This window comes from Lissotriton helveticus, chromosome 3_1 (genome assembly GCF_964261635.1).
Source record: "Lissotriton helveticus chromosome 3_1, aLisHel1.1, whole genome shotgun sequence".
NCBI lineage: Eukaryota > Metazoa > Chordata > Amphibia > Caudata > Salamandridae > Lissotriton > Lissotriton helveticus.
This window is the reverse complement of record NC_136061.1, coordinates 849,276,801-849,298,882: the sequence shown is the minus strand read 5'-3', so window position 1 is coordinate 849,298,882 and position 22,082 is coordinate 849,276,801. Positions and strand designations below refer to the sequence as shown.

At 46.4% G+C, this 22,082-nt stretch overlaps 1 protein-coding gene across 4 annotated transcripts in view; it reads right to left on the bottom strand.

Annotated features, from left to right (window-relative positions):
• AGO4 (argonaute RISC component 4) overlaps positions 1-22,082 on the bottom strand; it is a 601,932-nt gene that overhangs the window by 386,087 nt on the left and 193,763 nt on the right. For 3 of the 4 annotated variants that reach the window (XM_078681164.1, XM_078681161.1, XM_078681163.1), the window contains exons 6-8: positions 13,519-13,653; positions 5,097-5,184; positions 4,269-4,416 (exon numbers count right to left, since the gene is read on the bottom strand). In XM_078681164.1, coding sequence (XP_078537290.1) covers positions 4,269-4,416; positions 5,097-5,184; positions 13,519-13,653 — 371 coding nt within the window. The remainder of the gene's footprint in view (positions 1-4,268; positions 4,417-5,096; positions 5,185-13,518; positions 13,654-22,082) is intronic. The other variant, XM_078681162.1, reaches the window with a different exon arrangement.

Genomic DNA, 22,082 nt, shown 5'->3' with positions numbered 1-22,082 from the left:
CACATGATCTGGCTCAAAACATTCTCCGATTTACAGTGAATTGGATGACCGTCAATTCACTAAAAATTAATCCAGATTAAAAAACAAAAAGGAGGTCCTTGTCATCCCCACCAGAAGCAACCCCTGGAGTGACCTTTACTGGCCACAGGAGCTAGGCTTTAGTTACCCCCACACCAGTGCCGGTTGTGAAAAGTCTGGGCATAAAAATTGACTCCCAAGCTTTCCAGGTCACTTCAGTGGTCAGCACATGTACAGGTCTCATGAGGCAGTTGCGGAAACTAGTCCCCCTCCTTTCAACCACCTCATTACAGACAATTGGGTCGCCCACTATTGTCTGGAGGCTGGATTATGGCAATGCCTTACATATCGGCCTCCCCCAGAAACTTAAACTACAGGTGGTACTGAACGATGCAGCTAAGATGATTTACAGGCTCCCACGGTCTAACGCTACCCCGCTGCTGGGTAAGGTGCACGGGCTTCCCATCGGGTAGAGAGCAAAATGTAAAGGCTTCTGCATTGCCCACAAAGCAATCTATGGGCGAACCCCAGCCTACATTAAGAACTATGTTCCAGCCCGTATACTGCTATCTGCCGAGGCCTGTCGCCTAGCCCTTCCACTTTGCAATACTGCATCCAAAGGAGGGCAGAGGTTTCTCTGTAATGGTCCCACAACTATGGAACCAACTGCCTGAACACCTTTGCAAGGAATCCACACTCCTCCCATTCAGGAAGCAGCTCAAAACAGTCCTGTTTAGAGAAGCCTTAGACACTGTTTAGCTCCCGGTCCCTGCACTGTTATGGTATCGCTTGCAGCTCTGACTACTCTCTCTAAAGCGCTAAGAGACCTGCTGGCGATTATGCACTATACAAATACCAGTTAACATTAACATCCAGTTAACCGTATACCTAAGTATATTATGCACACTTGCATGAGCGGAGTTGTCAACCTGGAGGATTATTTGTGTATCAGCATAGTTGAGCACCTCGCAGTCCATGCGGGCCAGAGGGCCACCAGTGGCCGGAGATAGATGTTGAAGATAAGGGGGGACAGCGCAAACCCTGGGGGACTCCACATTCGTGCCCCGATGCTAGACATCCGGTCAACCAGTTGGACCCTTTATGATGGACCGGTCAGGAAGGACGCAAACCATTGATGTGTTAGCCTGCAGATACCGAACTCAAATCTGGGACAGTAGTTGGTCATGATTGACCGCATATGGGGAGTAGCCAATTGGGGAGGTGACATGCCTACCTGACTAGCTAATTTGCCCACCTGTCCATATGCCAAGGGGGCTCTGGACAAAGCAGGTCAGATTCCTCTCCTGTGAGGGAAGCCAGATTTGCATTTCAAAGGTGGCAGCTATTTGAAGCTTGCCAGACTAGTAAGGCTAATCAGGTGGTTGGGGGGTGTTGATACTCTCTTCCAAGACAGGTGGGTCTCCTGGAAGCAAAGGCTCAGTTAAGTGGTCAGAACAGTGTCTCGGGTGGCAGGCTGGCAGAAACCAATCAGCGAGCACCCCAGAGACTGTTATGTTTTCAGGGGGCACCTCTAAGGTCCCCTTTGACTTCATGTATTGGTAAATCAGTAGGATCAGTGTGGGGGTTATCAATACAAGATATTGGAAACAAAACATCCCTATCTTCAGTGAGGCCATCGTGTAGCTGGCGAACTAGTTTTCACCAATGTCCAGAATGTTTTTAAATGGCTTCCCTGGTCACTTGTACTGACAGTAATAGGACTGACTGGCACAGGTATGCCCTCACATGTAGTATTCAGCACCCTGCCTCAGGGCTGCTAGGCCTGCTGTAAGGGCGGCTTACAAATATTACATGAAGTGTTAGGGGACATGGCACACAATGGTGTGGGACATGTTGTGTTTTCACTTGTTTGCACCAAGACAAGTAGCCTGCAATGGCATTCTTGCGTGTGCTTGGTGAGTGATCCCTTAGGATGGCAAAATTTGTGCTGCAGCCCTTCGGGACAGTCTTCAGTACCTCGGGCTTAAAGTCCACATTTGTAAAGCGCACAATCACCCGTAAGGGTCTCTAGGCGCTGGGGGCCGTCGGGAAGATTAAGCGAGCTATTGCCCAGAGTCACATGGTGCTGGGCTAATCTGCCGCCGGAGCCGGGGATCGAACCGTGATCCCCAGATTCCAGCGTCAGTCGCCCTGGCCGCGTCGCCACACCTCTCCACGCTTAGGTGCCAGTGGTATGATTTACTAGGTAGGGACTTAGAGGGTTCTATAGGTTTTGCCAACAGAGGGGAAGCAATTGTACAGATTTGGGCAAGAACACTGGTACTGGGGACCTGGTCAGCAGGAACCCAGTACTCTTCAGTAAAAGTTGCATCAAATTCCAGGGGAAGATAGTGTGTGAGTGCTACTGCAACAAAAACCCAGCACCCTGCAAAGGAGTTAAGGTCTTCGATGTCCGCTGTCTTGTTGAGGATTCCTTTGAAGATCTGTTACTTTATTGTCAAAGGAGAGTCTCTGTAGCACTTAGACTCTGGTCTGCCAGCAGAGGAGTTGGCTGCAATCGCTGTACCTAATAAATCATGCTCTGGAAACTGTACAAGGCTCTTGTGCGCCAGCTTCACGGAAGTGCGTTTTTGGGGTGGGGCGCTTCTCACGGAAGCTTTCCCAGTAGAGGGCGCACCTCCTTTGAAAGGAGGAAAATTCTTTATTCATCCGAAATATTGCCAACCTCTTTTCTCGGTTCTTGAGTCCTAGTGGAGAAACCACAAATGGTGCAATCCACTGACTTATATTTAGGATAAAAAGAATAAATACACTGTGTGTGGGTCATCAGTGTAAATCTTCTTACTGCCACAAGATAAAAAAAAAAGATATTGCCTTTGTCAGCCATAGTGACAGTTGCTTGTCAGACCAAATATCACCCTGGCCCGGAAATTGAAACAAGCTTTTTACCTAAAAACAGTTCACGGTACAAAAGACACGAAGAAAAGTCTGGTTCAAATCAAAGGAAGAGGAAAAATTAAATTAATTTTCGGTTCACTGAAAGGTTAGAGCAGAAATCTGACCGAGGACTCCCTCACACACCACAGACTGTACAAATCTGAGCTATGGTGGACTCTAGGGAGAGTAGGAGTGCTTAAGCTTCCAACTCAATGGCTGAAGTTTGGGTTCTTTGAAATGAGGTGGATTTTTACTAAACATGGTTTCTGGCATATGACCATTTTACACTAAGTTGTATATTTTTACACTGCAAACTGATATTTTAATGTACCTGGGATTCCCAGGCTGCCAACAGGGAATGATTCAAGAATGTAGCTATATAAAAGATGGGACTATATACAAGATCCAATGTTGGAGAAAAAAAAATAAGCAGTAGCATGCAGAAAATTGCTGTTACCCAAGCTCCAGGAGCTTCTTGGAATGCCAACTTCCTTACTTTGGACATATATTGGTCACTTAGCCATGATAGATTATTCCACTTGTAGGAATACCCCATGAGGATCAACACAAATATTTTAGAGTGGCTGCAGATAGCGGGGGGTGGGGGAGGTAGTGTGCAGTTTCAATAGCAGTGTTAATCAGGCATTTAATGGCAGAGATCTAGTCATCCAGACCTTTTCCACCAGTGAGGCCAGATTGTACGGGCTAAGCCGAATAACTGCATAGTAAGCTTGGCGAAAAGTGTATGAGGAGTGCTATACTGCGTTAAGGCAACAATCAGTGATAATACAGCAGTTCTTAAAGGTACTGCAACGAGGAAAACTGGACTGCTTCTAAGAATAAGAGGCTAAGTTGCTACATAGCAAACACGGGCTTCAGTGAGTAAAACTGATGACTATAGAGGTGTAAGCTAGATTTAAAAGTCTAGAATCCAAAGGAACAAATAAGTCTCCCAAAGAAGACTCCCATTGTACAAAAGCACCTTTATAAGCAAGACATTAAAAAAGTATGTGGGGGAGGGATGGGGAGTTAAACTGTGGTGAAGAAAATAGAGAATGCCACAGGAGGCCCATATTATGGGAAGGGAGCAACCTTTAACTTAATTACCAAGGTTTGGTAGATGCCAAACTACTCCTATCCACAACTGCCCTTTTCAGGCTTATACAATTTAGTTACTTTAAGGTGGACTATCTGCTTTCCGACAAACTTAATCATTGTACAAATAATGGAGTCAAATATTGGGAATTACATTTATAAGCGAGTCCTCACCCTGCTGCAAAAGAAAGCAGTAATTAAGGTGGTGCCCTTGATCCAGTTAGTATTGTGCGCGCTATATATAGTGCAGGTATTACCTCCAGTGGCAAATAAGTGTGCTTCTGCTCCTGTCCCACCTGTAGACAAGGAAGATGGGGGTATTTCAGCTGTAAGTTGTACTTCTGCTTAAAGTACTGTGCTACAGTGCACTCCATGGCCTGCCCATTCTCAAGCTGCAATGGAAACCTGCAGGAAAAAAGTCAAAATATTGTCACACTTCGGATACTTGAACAAATGTTGTGGAATAGGAAAGCTACCCTTTTTCCCCCCAAGAAATCAGTGAAGGGCCATTGGCTGATTGTTTATTTCATATACCTTCATTTATTTAAGAGTAGGTCACCATAATGGTAATACTTTTAGCACCAAAAAGCATTATTGAAAATGTATTTAAAATGCATCAAGCAACATTCTACCTCAAATCTCCCCCAAACCATAATTTGATTAGAACATGGACCTCTATCCAATGAAATAAGACTTTGAAATTGTATTCCAGAGGCAGACTGGAAACAGACTAGCTTGCTTCTATACTGTGGTCACAGGCAGGCACCGCTACTGGAAACTAGAATAGTCTTTTCTGATGTGGTTATATCCCTGTGGGTTTATGCTGGTGCCAAACCTGGACAGCAGACATACCACAAAAACAGAGAATAAACTGTAGGGCAATTAGTCCGGACAAGCATACCTGAGAAAGAACTTTGGAGACAAGACTACTTCTTGAGGTAATAAGTCAGACTGCATCGGATTTGCCCCTTGAGAAAGAAAGCTTAAACACGGACATCGTGTATCCTACAGAACACTGTGGCATTTGTCACATACCAAAGATAGCCTCCAACCTTCCATGCATTGCGAATACAAACAATACTCACGTCTGGTGGCTGGCAGGACGTCTGGTGACATTGCAGACTCTGTACTTCCTCTTCATTTGCCCACAGTGGGTCACCTCCACTTTCAGACCTGCAGGATGCCATGGTTATTTAGGTTAGTCCCCTCAGTAGGTAATGGAAGGAATATGCTACTTACCAGTATGCATCTGTTCTTGGCATAGAGGGCTGCAGAGTGGTACATTTATGAATAGATCGCCATCTGGTGTTGGGCTCGGATAATTGCACTTGTTTTTCTCCTGGAGAAGTCTTTGTGGTCACGGGATCGATGACTCCTCCTTTGGGTGCTAGTGCGCATGGGCATCGGCTCCATCCTTAGATTGTTTTGCCATAGTAGGGTTAGATGGAGTAGTGTAGTAGAATACAGAAAGTGATGCCCATGTAAGTGTATCTAAATAAGATAATGTTGGGACAGACACAGGTTTCCAGGGAGGCAGGGAGGGCATGTACCACTCTGCAGCCCTCTATGCCAAGAACAGATGCATACTGGAAAGTAGCATATTCCGTTCGAGGCATATGGGCTGCAGATGGTACATTTATGAATAGATTATACAGCAGTTACCTCCCTAGCGGTGGTCACCCGTGTCTGTCGCAACCGTTTGAAATAAAGTTTTTTATACAGCTTGGCCCACTCTTGCTTGTTGTGTAGCCTACACATCAACACAGTAGTGTTTTGTGAAGGTATGTGGTGTAGACCAAGTTGCTGCTCTGCATATGTCATCTAGGGGAATGTTTCCTAAGAATGCCATAGATGCTCCTAGCTTACGTGTAGAATGAGCTCTAGGAGGAACAGCGAACGTTCTCTTTGCTTTTATGTAACATATTTGTATACATCTTACAATCCCATCAGGCGATGCCCGCTTTAGAGATAGCATTGCCCTTATGTGTTGGGGAAAACGCTACAAATAGTTGTTTCGTTTTCCTGAAGTTTTGTGTTCTTTCAATGTAGTACAATATTGCCCTTTTGACATCTAATGTGTGTAGGGCCCTTTCTGCTACAGTCTGTGGTTTTGGGAAAAAGACTGGTAGTTCCACTGGTTGATTGATGTGAAATGCTGAAATTACTTTAGGCAAGAACTTTGGGTTTGTTCTGAAAACCACTTTATTCTGGTGTAACTGTAGGAATGGTTCTTGTATGGTCAATGCCTGTAATTCGCTTACTCTCCTGAGGGAGGTAATGGCTATAAGGAAGGCCACCTTCCATGTAAGGAATTGTATTTCACACCTATGCATAGGTTCAAAAGGTGGTCCCATTAGTCTGGTGAGTACTATGTTGAGATTCCAGACCGGGGAAGGTGGTAATCTTGGTGGAATGACTCTTTTAAGGCCTTCCATGAAGGCTTTGATTGCTGGCACTCTAAACCGGGATAGGTGTTGCCTGTTTTGTAGGTACGCTGCTATAGCTGCTAGATGTACTCTGATAGATGTGTACGCAAGATTACATTGCTGTAAGTGTAGTAAATAGCAAATAATCTCTTTTGTTGATACGTCCAGAGGGTTGATGTTATTACTGGTACAGTATAGCGCAAACCTCTTCCACTTAGCTGCGTAGCATGCTCTGGTGGTGGGACGTCTCGCTTGCTTAATGATCTCCATACAATTTGGGGGTAGATTTCAGGAGCCAGATCGCTAGGTTCAGTTGTTTGGGATCTGGGTGCATTATTTCTCCATGGTTCTGTGTAAGGTGCATGGGTAAAATTCTTAGCTTTTGGTGTGGCACCTGTGAGAGTTGCAGGAGCGTGGTGAACCACGGTTGTCGAGCCCACGTGGGTGCTACTAGTATCATGGTCATTGAGTGTTGTTGCAGCTTTCGGACCACTAATGGGATTAGTGGGAGAGGGGGAAAAGCGTATGCAAATTTGTTGGACCAATTTATCCATAACGCATTGCCCTGCGACAGGTGGTGTGGGTACCTGGATGCGAAGCTTTGGCATTTTGCGTTCTGATGAGTGGCAAAGAGATCTATCTCTGGTTGTCCCCATCTTTGGAAGAATGGCTGCAGTATTTGTTGATGCAGTTCCCATTCGTGTATTTGTTCTGACTGTCTGCTTAAGATGTCTGCTATCGGATTTTGAACTCCTGGTAGGTGTTCGGCTAATAGATAGATGTTTTGAGGAATGGCCCATCTCCAGATTTCCTGCGCTAGTCTGGATAGTTGGAGAGAGTGCGTCCCCCCCCTGTTTTTGAATATAATACATTGCAGTCATGTTGTCTGTTCTGATCATGACTGCTTTGTTGATAACATGCATTTGGAAAGGCTTTCAGTGCTAGGAACACTGCTAGTAGTTCTAGATGATTGATGTGCAGTCTTTTCTCCTGCACACTCCATCTTCCTTGTACTGTATATTTCTCCATATGCGCTCCCCATCCGGTGAGCGATGCATCCGCTGTTATTATCACCTGTGGAATTGGTTCTAGGAACGACCGCCCCTTGGCAATGTTTGTTGTGTTCCACCACTTCAGAGAGCGGTGTGTGCGGTCGTCTACCAACACCAGATCTGTAATCTGTCCTTGAGCCTGATTCCACTGTGTCGCTAAGCATTCTTGTAGCGGACGCATCTGTAGTTTTGCATATGGTATTAGCAGTATGCATGATGACATCATCCCTAATAGTTGCATGAACACTCGCGCTGTTAGTGAGTGTTGTGGTTGGAATCTTTGAATGACTGTAAGCATTGTTTGGATTCTGACTGGATTGGGGTATACTTTGGCTTTTTCTGTGTCTATAGTAGCCCCTAGATATTGTTGAACGTTGCTTGGTTGCAGGTGTGACTTTGTATAGTTCACCATAAACCCTAGCTGGTGTAGCAGCTGAATTGTCTTGTGTGTTTTGAAGACATTCTTCTTGTGACTTGGCTTTTATTAGCCAGTCGTCCAAGTAGGGGAATACATGTATTTGTTGTCTTCTTAGGTGAGCTGCAACCACTGCTAGGCATTTTGTGAACACCCTTGGTGCCGTTGTGACACCAAACGGAAGGACTTTGAACTGATAATGTTGTCCTTCTATCACAAACCGGAGGTATGTCCTGTGGGCTTTGTGAATGGAGATATGAAAGTAAGCGTCTTTTAGATCCAGTGTAGAAAGAAAGTCCCCTTTCTTCAGTAAAAGAAAGTACTTGTTGGAGCGTGACCATGTGGAAATGTTCCGAATTTATGTATGCATTGAGAGGTCTTAGGTCTAGTATTGGTCTTAGAGACCCGTCTTTTTTGGGGATCAGGAAGTATAGGGAGTATACTCCTGTTCCTTGTTGGTGTTGTGGAACCTTCTCTATGGCATGCTTTTCTAGTAGGGATAGTACGTCTTGTTTCAACAGTATTATTTACAACAAGGGGTGGTGATGGACAGAGTCTCTGAATTAAGCAGAGTACTCTCACCCAGTCAAGAGATCAGGGCTAGATCCAACACCGTTTTTTAGCTCATTGCACCATCCCAGTTTCAGAACCTGGCTGTATGCAAATTAGTCTGTCCCTGGCCCAGTGCATCATGGGAACAGGGCAGACCAGACTACAAAAGCCAATTCTTACACTGGGAAGGAAACAAGCTTCCGGGGACCGGTTTCTGGCATTTCAGCCGTCTTCGGCCCGGCTTGCTTGAATCCTGATGGTGCAATGAGCAAGGGACTCACATCTGAGCATACCCTTCCACGCTTAGGGTGGACAAAATTATTTACAACAAGGGGTGGTGATGGACAGAGTCTCTGAATTAAGCAGAGTACTCTCACCCAGTCAAGAGATCAGGGCTAGATCCAACACCGTTTTTTAGCTCATTGCACCATCCCAGTTTCAGAACCTGGCTGTATGCAAATTAGTCTGTCCCTGGCCCAGTGCATCATGGGAACAGGGCAGACCAGACTACAAAAGCCAATTCTTACACTGGGAAGGAAACAAGCTTCCGGGGACCGGTTTCTGGCATTTCAGCCGTCTTCGGCCCGGCTTGCTTGAATCCTGATGGTGCAATGAGCAAGGGACTCACATCTCATCTCAGCGTGGAAGGGTATACTCAGACATGAGTCCCTTGCTCATTGCACCATCAGGATTCAAGCAAGCCGGGCCGAAGACGGCTGTAATGCCAGAAACCGGTCCCCGGAAGCTTGTTTCCTTCCCAGTGTAAGAATTGGCTTTTGTAGTCTGGTCTGCCCTGTTCCCATGATGCACTGGGCCAGGGACAGACTAATTTGCATACAGCCAGGTTCTGAAACTGGGATGGTGCAATGAGCTAAAAAACGGTGTTGGATCTAGCCCTGATCTCTTGACTGGGTGAGAGTATTCTGCTTAATTCAGAGACTCTGTCCCTCACCACCCCTTGTTGTAAATATTGTTTCAACAGTGTCAGGTGATCTGGTCTCATTGGACGCTGTTTGGAGGGGATGTTTGGTGGGGTAGCTGTGAGTTCCAGGCAATAACCATGTTGGATAATTTGTCTCACCCACCTGTCTGATGTGATGTTTTCCCAGACGGGTAGGAACTGTGATATGCGTCCCCCGACCGGTGTTGTATGGTCTGGGGGGAGCTGTATGAAGTCACTGCTTTGGGGTTGGAGAGTTGCGGTTGTTATTGTTTCCGCGACCTCTACCCTTGTTGTTGTTACCTCTGTAGTTACCTCTAGAATTACCCCTGGGTGATGTCGGTGTAAAAGAGGTTGGTTGCTGGCTTGTACCTGTATTTTTGGATCCTCCTCTATAGGTGGACCTACGAAAGGAACCTCTTTGAGTTGGCTGTTGCAATGCTCCCATTGATTTAGCCGTTTCCGTATCTTTTTTCATCTTTTCTAAGGCCTCATCTGTCCCTGAGCCGAAAAGTGTTTTCTCATCAAAAGGTTGGTTCAATAATGAGGTTTGTACCTCTTGTTTGAACCCTGAAACTCTAAGCCATGCATGTCTCCTTAGCATGATGCTTGTGTTTATGGATCTTGCTGCAGTGTCTGCTGCATCTAGGGCGCACTTAATGGAAGTATTAGTTATTATCTTTCCTTCCTGTATGAGTTGATCTGCCCTCTTTTGGTGTTCCTTAGGTAGGTGCGTGATGAGTTTTTCTAATTTATCATAATGAGCTCTGTCATACCCTGCAAGTAGCGCTTGCGTATTAGCTATGCGCCAGCTGTTTGCCGCTTGTGATGCTACTCTCTTGCCGGAGGCATCTATTAGCTTTAACTCTTTGTCAGGAGGTGGAGCTTCTCCCGTAGTTAAAGAATTTTCTCTCTTGCGAGCGTTTGTGACCACTAGCGAGTCTAGAGGAATTTGTCACTTGATAAATATTGGGTCTTTTGGAGCTGCCTTATATTTTTTATCAATTCTTGGGTTTAATACCCTAGCCCTCACCGGGTCTTTGAATATCTCTGATGTGTGATTGAGGAGGCCCTTAAGCATTGGTAGTGTCCCTGATGTTCTTTGTGCAGCAGGTAGTGTTTCTAACAGGAAATCCTCTATTTGAGGTTCTGCATGTAGCTCTACCTTGTGGTATTTTGCTGCCCATTCAAAAAATGTCCAATTAATTAATAGGAGTCGTTTCCATGGACTCCGGGCTGGACTACGTCGAGATGGTCTTCTTGGTCTCGTCGACGTAGCAGTTGGAATTCTTGTTGTTGACGTCGGAACGCGTCGAAATGGAAGTGTAGCCGCGTTCGATAACAATACCGTCGAATTGGAAATGGAATACGCTCCGAATATAACCTTTGTTGAAGTCGGTCCGGAGCGCTTCGATCCTCATCCGAACCCGATGGCGGAAAAAAACAATCTAAGGATGGAGCCGATGCCCATGCGCACTAGCACCCAAAGGAGGAGTCATCAATCCCGTGACCACAGACTTCTCCAGGAGAAAAACAAGTGCAATCATCCGAGCCCAACACCAGATGGCGATCTATTCATAAATGTACCATCTGCAGCCCATATGCCTCGAACCTTCTATTAAATGTACATAACAGGAAGTTCAAAGGCTTACATTCTTGGACAGATCATTCCTAGCTCATAGGTACATAAATAAAATACAATTAAGCTGGATAACAGACATTGGTTAAAACAGACTCCGGACAAATCCCCTAAATCAACATGGCATCACACAAAGGTTGGCGGGGGGGGTATAAAAATTCCCCACATCTTTATTTTATTTAGGTCTTGGGCAATCAAGCACCAGGGTGGCATCACACTGACAATGTAGGCACTTTGAGTAGTGGGTGTCCAGACATCTGCTTGCACTTAAATTGATCTAAAACGCCTTAACAGTGAGTCATTCTCACACAAGGAGCAGCAGCGCAGTTAGGATTCCTTGTACAGTTTTTGTTTAAACATACATTTGTGGAATACTTTCCCAACATATGATTAAGCTTTCCAGTCCCAGCAGGTGCCCCAAAATGGATTATCAGGGCCAGGAGGGTGAAGCTTCTCTGGCTTAGTGTCTGGGTAGGAAGCACACTTGTGGTTGCAGACTAAATGTGATAGATTGTATGTTCTACCTCCTAAATAAAGCTGTTAGCTTGGCACTTTCTGCAGGGTCACCTCAAAATTTGCCTTTGCTCCTCCTGTTTTCTGAACACATTTTGTTGACTTAGGACACTGCCCCTTTTCCCATTGCTAACCAGTACTAAAGTGCCTGTGCGCTCTACTTTAAACATGGTAAAATTGACTTGCACCCAATTTGCACCTTTATTTTCTTCCATGTCCCTAGTACAACATGTACCCAGGACCTGTAAATTAAATCCTTCTAGCACAAATTCAGCACTTATTGTGCCACCCTCTTAAGTAGCCTTTATAAACATCTCTCAGGCATGCCGTTGCAGCCTGTGTGTGCAATTGTAACCTGCCATTTCGACTTGGCAAAATAAACTCTTTGCTTGGCCTAAACCTTCCTTTTTAATACTTATAAGTCACCCCTAAGCTAGGCCCTAAACGGCCCAGGGTGCATTATATTTTAAAGATTGGACATATACTTTTAACTTTATATGTCCTGGGAGTGAAATAATCAAATTAGTTTGATACTGCAAGGCCTACAGCTCCCATTGTTTAACATTGGGTTACCTTATTAAATTTAGTAAATGATGACTTTTGCTTAGGAATAGGTAAAAATTTCATGTTTGGTCTCTAGTGAAATGCAATTTAACTTGAATTTTTAGTCAATTCTGAAAATGTCACAATTCGAAAGTTGCAAAAAGAACAGATGGACAGAATGCTGAACGAATCAAACATTCATCGCAGTCACATATCTAGAATAAAATCGGTTGTTTTTATATCCAGGGAAGACATGACTTGGCAGTTTGGGCTGGACTGTTCCCATGAGGAGCAAGCTCAAAACAGATTTGCAAATGGCTGGGTCCCAACTGGGTGGCATGGTTAGTAAAAGATAGATTTAACCCACATCTCTTGACGGGTGAATGTTTGATTTGTACAGCATTCTGTCCATCCTTTTAGTGCAACAAGGGCTGCTGCTACCAGAAGACTGCCCTGCTGCACAAAGCCTGCCATGTTCTTGAAAAGACTGCCATACCTTGTTTCTCAGACCATCTCCTCGAACCCAGACTACCAAAGTAGCTCCAAGGGTCAGTTGGCTGACCTCCCGTTCTGAACCAACTGGAACACACAAGTTTGAGCACTCGCTATAATTATCCAGCTGACCCTATGCCACTGGCGCAACTGGAACTGCTAACCTCTGCTGAAGGGAGTTCCTGGTCCCTAAGACATGCCTTCCCAGGTCCTGGACTTTCGGCTGTCATCCGTTGAGCTCCTCCTGTGAAATTCTAAAGCTTTGAACTCTGCATACCAGACTTTGAAAAGGAAACTTTCAGTTAAACTAACCTGGTCCCTGTATCGGACCTGCTTTACATCTTGATCAGTTTGCACTTGTGATTTTGCCCCAGTCTAGCACGGCCAGTGAACACAGTTCACGCTCTGCTTCCTGGCGCTACTTTTACTTCAACCTTTAAAATTGTTTCTCTTGTTCTACTGATTGGACTTTTCTGGTTTTGGTCTTTATTAAAATTTTACTCCATTTTTCTAGATTTGTGTGGAACTTTTCTTGTCTGGTATTTTCCTTTTATTACAGTTTGTGTGCTGCATAGATAACTTACATATTGCCTCCAAATCAAGCCCGACTGCTTTTGTGGCAAGCTACCAGAAAGTTAAGCACAGGTTAAGTGACTTTGTGGTTCACCCCGACAGGCTTGGCTGTTGCTTTAGAAGGGTTTCAGCCCCCTCAACGATCACCACAGTTTCTCAATAACGACGCTAAAAGATGCTATTTAAGATGCACCTTAACAGCGGTCCCATTTTAAAAAAAAAAAAAAAAAAAAAAAAAAAAGAAAACGGATCATAGTAAATTTTCAATGTTCACCATACCAATGAGAAAAAAGAAAACTGAACAAATATAAACTGGTTTACATGTTTAAAAATGAAGACCGCTTATGGAACAGATCAAATACCTCTTATTTCTTTGGTGAACTTGACACGCTGCGAGTCTGTGAGAGGCTTAGTCTGTTCGTTGATGTTTTGAACGTCCAACACTTCACACATGAACTCTATGACAGGCTGTGCACGGTAGAAAGCGGTGGCAGACACTGAATCAAGATAAGGTATTTGGTTTAAATTGGTTTTCAATGAAAAGTAGCTTACTATCACAGCAATGCCTTAAAGGTATATTGCAGGTGGGAAATTAATTCCATTCTACAACCTAAACAAGGCACCACTCCTACATTAAAGCCTACATGTGTCAAATTCAGTGTCGGCACTATGTAGAGTGAACACTGGGACACGGGAACTGAACTAAAAGCAATATTTATATAATGCTACAGATCAGTTATGTAGCCATTATAATGCATTTATTAGGCATCAAGATTAGTTAATAGGTTACTATTACGACTGTAGAAATAGAACCTGCAGATCAGAATCCTAGCACTTGTCAACTTAATGTTAGTCAATAAAATGTATTGTACTTACTTCTTAATACAACCTATAGAGTACCATGGATACAGTAGAAAAGCGTCCCTTTTGACAGTTACCCACACTTTGTCCGTTGCGGAAGCAGACGACAGAATTGCACTGGGTTCCTGCTATCGAAGCCCGCAGTGCCAGATCTTTCACTACAACTGTACAATTGTTCCCCCACTTGGTAATACCTTTAGCCCCCTTTGTAACTTCCTAGCAAATGGTAGCACTGGTCCCTAGAGCCAAGAGGTTAAAGAGGGTTCCTAAGTGCTGCAGCATGTATTGTGCAAATCTAAGGGATCCCTCAGCACCAACTTGCAACCTGCCATTGCAGGCTGCATGCCACAGTGCAGAGAAAAGTGAAGACATGACATTGCACAACTCCTGTGTGCCATGCCTGGAGTCATGCATGCAATTTAGGTACAGGACCCCTATAGCAGGCCTCGAGCCCTAAAGCAGGGTGCACTATACTACATGTGTGGACATAACTGCACGAGCAGATATAACCCCGTGATGTCCAAGTTGATTCTTAGATATTACAAGTGAACAGGAAAGCCATTTTTGAGTACATGTGCTGGACACGTTTATTTAAGAGTTCCCCAGCAACATGTGCGCTTCAATGAATCTAGAGATGTTTTGTATCAAAGGTATCGTATTATTAAACCCAACTGATTCCAGTGATGGATTGATTAATACATGCACCTTAAAGGTGCCCCCCTAAAAACCTACCAACTACTAGTGTAGACCAGCTTGGCACCACAGAGCGGCCGCTGACCCCCTGCAGGAGAGCCCCTGCTCTGAGGGCAGAAACAATGCCTGCTCTGGCCAGAGGTGTTGTCATCTCCAAGCAGGATGTCTAAGTGATCAGTATATCAAGGCAGGAGGCTTCTAAGGCCTCTGCCGCTTTTAATATGAGACCCAGGGCTTCCCCAGACAGGGGAAATGCCACGCCCTGCCCCAGACCCACTTGGCACCAGGACAGGTGGAAACAGTAGCTAGTCGGGAAGCATGTCCGCCCCCTCAGGCTAGTTCCAATCCTAAGGTAGGCTACCTGATGTGGACACAAATTGTAGAAATCCACAATCTTAGTTTTGGCCGACTTAGGCTCTCTGGGTCAGGGTTATGCCGATTTGTAGGAAAGTGGGTTTCTTTTGCAGTAACCCTCTCACTTTTTGCCAGTTTTCTGATGTACTTTGACTTGATGCGCCCTGGATCCCTGCCAATATCGTGCCACCCTTAGAGGTCCTGTACCTTAACACACTGCCATTGCAGGATGTGTGTTTTGGAGCAGAGAAAAGCGAAGAGTCGACATGGCACACCTACCTGTGTTCCAAGCCTGCAACCCACTGCCTATGGTATAGGTAAGATACTCCTCTAGCTGGGTGCAGGATAACACTGGGGAGGGTACAGTTGCATTAGCACTGTACCCCTATAGTGTCTAAGTCCATTCTTAAACATTGTAAGTGCAGTTAAGCCATAAAGAGTATATGGGGGTTTCTCATTACAAACTCTACAGCACCATAATTGCTTTACTGAATTCTGGGAAGTTTGGTAGCAAACTTCCCAGCATAATAAACCCACACTGAAGCCAGTGTGGGATTATACAATTCAGAGGGCATCTTAGAGATACCCCCTGAAAAGCGACCAGCCTCTGGTGGGTTCCCTGACTGGTAAACATCAGCCTGCCACCACAAGACAATTCTGAACCCCCAGGGTGGGAGCCTATGCTTTCTGGGCCCAGAGACAAAGCCTTTCCTGGGCACAGGTGGTCGCACCTCTCCCAGGTCAGGAAGAGCCATCTGTGGCTGGTGAGTTTGAAGGCCCTGCCTCCTTTGTACCATGACCCAAAGCCTCACTTGCTGTCAGGAGCAAGCCCCCTTCCTCTCTCACCCCCTTCTCGGCAGAAGAACAGGCGGGAAATATTAAAGCAGCCCAGAAACTGTGCCCACCTCTGTCAACCCCAACTCTTAGGTGGGGGAGGCAATGTGAAGCCCACTCTCCAGTGCCTGTCCAAGTTGCAGATGGTAGGCACTTGCCAATCACGATTAAGGATTTTGCCCACTCCCCCACATGGGTGAGCACACCAAGGGTGTAGTCACACTAATGTCAGTAGCTCATTAGCTACTACCTAGAGACCCCTAAAGTGCTCCCTAAATATAGTATTTAGGGGCAGTCCTAAATCTAGAAGGAAGATTCACGCAATCTACTAAGGACGAAAGAAGGTGACCAGCAGAGGAGACTGCAGAGAAGAACTGACTTGGCCACATCCCTACTGACCCGTCTGCAGTTTTCAGAGGTCCTGCGTCAAAAATCACCTCGTCTTGCAGCGAGTAACCTCCAGAACACCTGGGAGGACTGACTGCCTTCAAGAAAGACTGGATCTCCTGTGAACAGCAGCTCTGTTCAAAAGAAGCATAGAAAGAATCCAAATCGGAGGACAAAAACCCGAAACCTAGAACCACCTTCGCACCAGACACCAACGGCCCGAATCAGAGTGGCCCACCGGTCCCTGCGAGGTCCCCCGCGCTCCAGAGTCGGAGTACACCGTAGGTTGCCCTCTCCAGGACTCTGATGCCACCAGCAGCCTCTGCACAGAGACTCTCCCTCCTCCCTCCTACCCCAGTGAGTGACCCAGTAATGTGAAATCAGACCTTAAAAGGCACCCCCGCATCCAGCCATCCCCGAGCCCTCCAACTTACCTGCCACGATGTTGGTTCCTCCTGGAAGACTTCCTGATCTGAACCTACAGCAACTGGCAACTCCCATTGAAAATAGGGCACCCAATGCCAAATCAGCACTCTGTACCCGGCCGCCCTTGTGCCGCTGTGGGTGCACCTTGTGTTAGCCCTGAGCTGAACCCGAAGAGCTTTGCTCCCACACCCAAAGATAGTTTACTTACCTGCAAAAAGCCTCACTTTCCTCCATAGGACTGCATGGACTGTGGTCCTCTGAAAAACTTCAAAGTGTTCAGGGTGTTTGTATGGAAACAGGTAAAACAGTTTTCACAAAACGTTTTATATCTTTTATCTAGGGAATGTCCCAGTGTGATATCTAGGCATACCACAGTGAGTCGAAAAAGTAATCTAAAAAGTCATCACAATGTATTTAAAGTAACTGCAAAGTAATTTCAACCGTTTCGGAACACTTGACCTACCTTTTCACAAAGCTAACTGAATTCAACTGCATTATTCATGAAAAGTACTATTTTACTTACCTGCACCAAGTCCTGCTTGGTTCTAAAAATTAATTGCAACTAAGAATTTTTTTTACAAAACAATTGGTCAGAGTTCAGTTTCAGTGTGTGTAATCATTTCTACTACAAATTGTGTAAGGTATGATCTACTTTTACCTCTGTAAGCCTTTTCAGATCCACTGGACTCTGTACACACTATACCAAAGTATGGTATAGTGTGCAGAGCCAGCTTCCTACATTACTCCCCACAGGATGTGGTCATAAAAAGGGGGTGCAGACACTCCAAAGGTAAGTAGCCCATTGGCTACTACAGGTCACTCCTTAAGACGCCCCAACTTTCGAGTACAGTGGCACACCTGACACCAGGAACTTAGATTAGACAGATTAAGAAGAGAAAAAAGTAGAGCAGCAAGTGAAGGGAGAACTGAGGACTGCTGTGGACTTTAGGCGTCAAACATTGCCTGCACCATTCTCTACAATCGTGAGCAGTGACTCGTCCTACAGCAGAGCAACTGCCAAGAACCCCTGGAGACTTTCAGACCTTCAGAAATTGCCAGCAATCTCCCTTGGAGTAGAGAAGCTACTTCCCTGCAGGGCACAGAAAACGCAAAGTCCGGTCTATCAAGAGGACCATGTGCTCCTGAAAGTCAGACCTGTCCCCCCACCAAGTGAGAGGACTCTAGGACCACCTGGAGCCGTACAGTAAGAAAGTGCCCTCTTTGTGCATGGTTACCCCCACTTTTTGATGAACTGCTGATGCACTTTGATGCAAGTGAGCCCTGGGCTCCTGCCAAACAGGTACCCAGGGCCTATGTTCTTTTCCTAAAACTGCATTAAAAACAAAACCCAATTAGCACTCTGGCTACGGGTCAGACCCTGGTAAATGGTACCAGAAGAGGCACACGGGGAACTGTGACCAGGGAAGGCCTCTAAGGACTGCAGCACTTATTGTGCCACCCTTAAAGGCCTGTACCTTTTTACACACACTGCCTTTGTAGGGTGCGTGTTTTGGTGCAGAACAAAGTGAAGAGTCGACATGGCACACATCCCTGTATGCCATGCCTACAACCCACTGCCCTGGCATAGGTCAGCCACCCCTCTAGCTGGGTGCACTATACCAGTGTTGAGGGTACAGGTACATGAGCCCTGTACCCTTACAGTGTCTATGCCAATTCTTTAGACATTGTAAATGCAGTAATGCCATTAATAGTATATGGTGCTGGGAGTTGGTCATTACGAATTTCACAGTATCGTAATGGCTTTACTGAAAACTGGGCAGTTTGGTAGCAAACTTCACAGCACATTAAACTCACACGGATGGAAGGATCTGAAACCATGCATATCCTGGAACGAGGTGTCAAGCCTCCTTCCCTAGGATGGGCAGGGTCCCCGAAGGATAAGCTTCAAAGCCTTACTGCCTTTGTGAGCTTGGATACGCCTTTTACCTAGGCCTTTTGCTGCTTCCCGCAACTGGTCCTCATCGGTTCTGACCCCCACTTGGGCGAGAGAACCGGTGGAAAAACCAAAATGAGGAAGGGAGGTGTGCCCACCTTTGCTAACCCCACACAGGTGGGGGAGGCTGGGTGAAGCTACTCAGTCACCGCTATCTTGCAGGGAGGGGGGGGGGGCTGTAAGAAACTGGCTCTATATATACTGCACCAAAGTGAGGTACAGTGTGTATAGCGTTCAAGGGTCTCCAAAGGTTTGGCAGAGGTTAAAGTTAGATAGAACCTTACTCTCTAAAGTAGTAGCTTGGTGAACAGTAAGGCAGTATCAGAGGACAGTGTAAAGCATTTGATGTACACAGAAAGCAAATGGTCTCACACACAAGAACTGAACTCAAGGCCAATGGTTTTGTATAAAAAAAATATGCTGTTTTATTTCCAGAACCAAGCAAGCCTGGTGCAGGTAAGCATAAAAATACAATAGTAAAATTACTTGTATGAACAGTTCAAAATAGCAGTGTAACTTGTACTGGTTTTGGTTACAGTTCTAAGAAACCAGTGTGCAACACATTGCAGGTATAGTACATTCAATTGAATGGGCTTTTTAAGTAAAATGCAGTTAATTACTTTTCAGATTGCTTTTGCTAACACATGACAGGGTCCTAGATTCAACCCTGGGACATTTCCAGAAAACAGGTGAGTAAATGAGTTTTGGTTAAAGGTACGATTTTTAAGAATATTATTGCATTTCAAAAGTTGACACTTGGAAACTTTTTCACATAGAATAACTAATGTTATCCAATGGGAGGAAATTCACTTAGCAGGTAAGTTACGTTATCGTTACTTTGTTACTAAGTGCTGGATCCTGGATTCAGCACTGGGATATTTCCTGAAAACAGTTGAGAAAATGCGTTTTGGTCAATCGGCAGGTTTTTAAGGAATATTTGTAGTTTTCAAAAGTCGACACTTAGAAACTTTTTGGGAGAAAAAGTGCCAATGTTATCCTATGAGGAAAATGAGTTATCGGTTTCAAGGTAAGTAATCTGTCTTTTGAGTTAGGATTCTGGGGTTAGACTCAGGGTCTCCCAGGGTCAGTGATGCACTGTTGCACCCTCATCGGCACTCGGACGGCCGGGTGCACAGTGTTGAGACCCAATGTTATCCCATGGAGGATAGGGGGGCTCCGGTTGGTGGTGGCTGGCAAGCAAGCCACAGGGTTGTGGGAGCAAAGCTCATAGGGTTAAGCTCCCAGGGTTAAGCTGAGGGCAAGTTGGGGACCATGTTAGCACAAAAGGGACACCCTCAGCGTCGCTAGGGCAGCCGGGTGCAGGGTGCTGTTTTGAGGACGGGTGCCCTGTTGATTTCAATGTAGATTCTACAGGACAAAAACACTGCAGGCTCGGGGACTAGGCTCTCTCAGGAGTGACAACTTCAAGGGGTAGGTTGAGGGATGGTTAGGCACCCCTGGGTTGTGCACACGAGGCCGTGGGGCGTCTGGTGCAGGGGTGCCTTTGGACGTCGAATTTTCTTACTCGCTCTGGTTGGGGGGCTCTCTGGATTGAGGCTGCAGGTGTTGGCTTGAGGCAGGTCAGGGGTCACTGGATCTCAGGTCAGGATTGCCGGGGGGACCTCCTCGTGGCGTTTGCCCCCGCCGAGCCAGGCCCGTGTTTTGAGTGAACAGAGTGGTGGATTCCCGGTTCCTGGCTGGCACCAGAAGCTGCAGTTTCAACAAGTCTGGTGTTCACGGGAGAAACAGCTTGGAAAGTGAATGAAGGCAGGTCCTCTGGGGTTTTTGAGGTTGCTGGCCGCTGGACACGCCGGGGTTTCGCAGGAGCAGGTTCGAGGGGAGACAGGCCTGTAGGGCTGAGGCCAAGTCAGTGGGAGTCGTCCGCTTGTTAGCTCTGCACGGCTTCTCGTCCTTTTGTTGTTGCTGGATAGGAGGAAGGAAGATTCAGGGTGGGCCTAAATACTAAATTTAGGGCCATTACAGGTAGGTAAGGGTCAGGGACCAATGGGTCCCTTCCCTGGGGTGGGTACATCCCCTTTCCTGCCACTCTCCAGTGGGAGGGGGGCAGGAGAAGGTCCCTGGTTGGCTGGGTCCCCCATCCTCAAGATGGCGGGGATTTAAGGTTGTGCTTCACCTTGCCTCCCCCACCTAAGGGGGGGAGTTGGCAGAGGTGGTCACACCTCCTTTCCTCACTTTGTTTTTCCCGCAGGTCTCCCACCCAAATTGGGGGGTAGAACCAATGGGGACCAGAGTGGGGACAGAGTATAGCAAGTGGTCTGGAGAGGCTCACAAAGGCGGTATGCCTTTGAAGCTTCTCTTTTGTGAATCCTGCCCATCCTGGGGGAGAAAGCTTGGCACCTCGTCCCAGGATGTGCATTGATTTAAGCCCCCGAGAGCAGCAGGCTCTTGACCCAGGGGTCCAGAAACATGTCTGGTGGTGGCAGCCTACGCAGCCACTCATTCAGGTCACTGGGAGTTGGTTGAGTTTCAGGGGGCATCTCTAAGATGCCCTCTGTTGTGCATTTTACATTAAATCCCACACTGGCATCAGGGTGGGTTTAATGTGCGGAGAAGTTTGATACCAAACTTCTTAGTCTTCAGTGTAGCCATTATGGTGCTGTGGAGTTCTTAATGACAACCTCCCAGCACCTACAGGGCCCAAGAATGGACCTGGTTACTGTAGGGGTACAGGGCACATGGACCTGTACACTCACCACTGGCATAGGGCACCCAGCTAGAGGGGTGACTGATGTATGCCAGGGCAGTGTTTGGTGAGCATGGCACATGGATATGTGCCATGTCGACTCTTATTTTGTTTTGCACCAAGACACAGCCTGCAAAGGCAGTGTATGTGTTTCAGGGCACAGGGCCTCTAAGGGTGGCACAATAAGTGCTGCAGCCCTTAGAGGCCTTCTCTGGTCACGGTGTCCTGGGTACCTATGGTACCATTTACCAGGGGCTGACATGTGGTGAGAGATGCCAAATGGGTTTAGGCTTCAGTGCAGGAACACAGGCCCTGGGTACCTGATTGGCAGGAGCCCAGGGGCACACTCAGTCAAGCACATCAGCAATTCAGCAAAACGTGGGGGCATACCATACAAGAAAGAGGGCACTTTCTCACAGGGACCCAGCCAACCAGAGAGAGGCATATGCCCCCTCCCACTGGAGGGTGGCGTAATAGGAGGAGTACCCACACCAAGGAAGGGACCCATTGGTCCCAACCTTTAATTACCTGCAACACTTCTAAATCTAGAACCATACCTCCTCAGACAAGAAACGACCAAGAAGGACCGAACAGCCATGTTGAAGCAGATGCCCACCGACTTGGCTCCAGCCCTACTGGCCCGTCGCCCACCTCGAACCTGCAGAAGCGAAACTCCGGTGTGTCTTGCAGCCAGTAACCTCAAGAACCCAGAG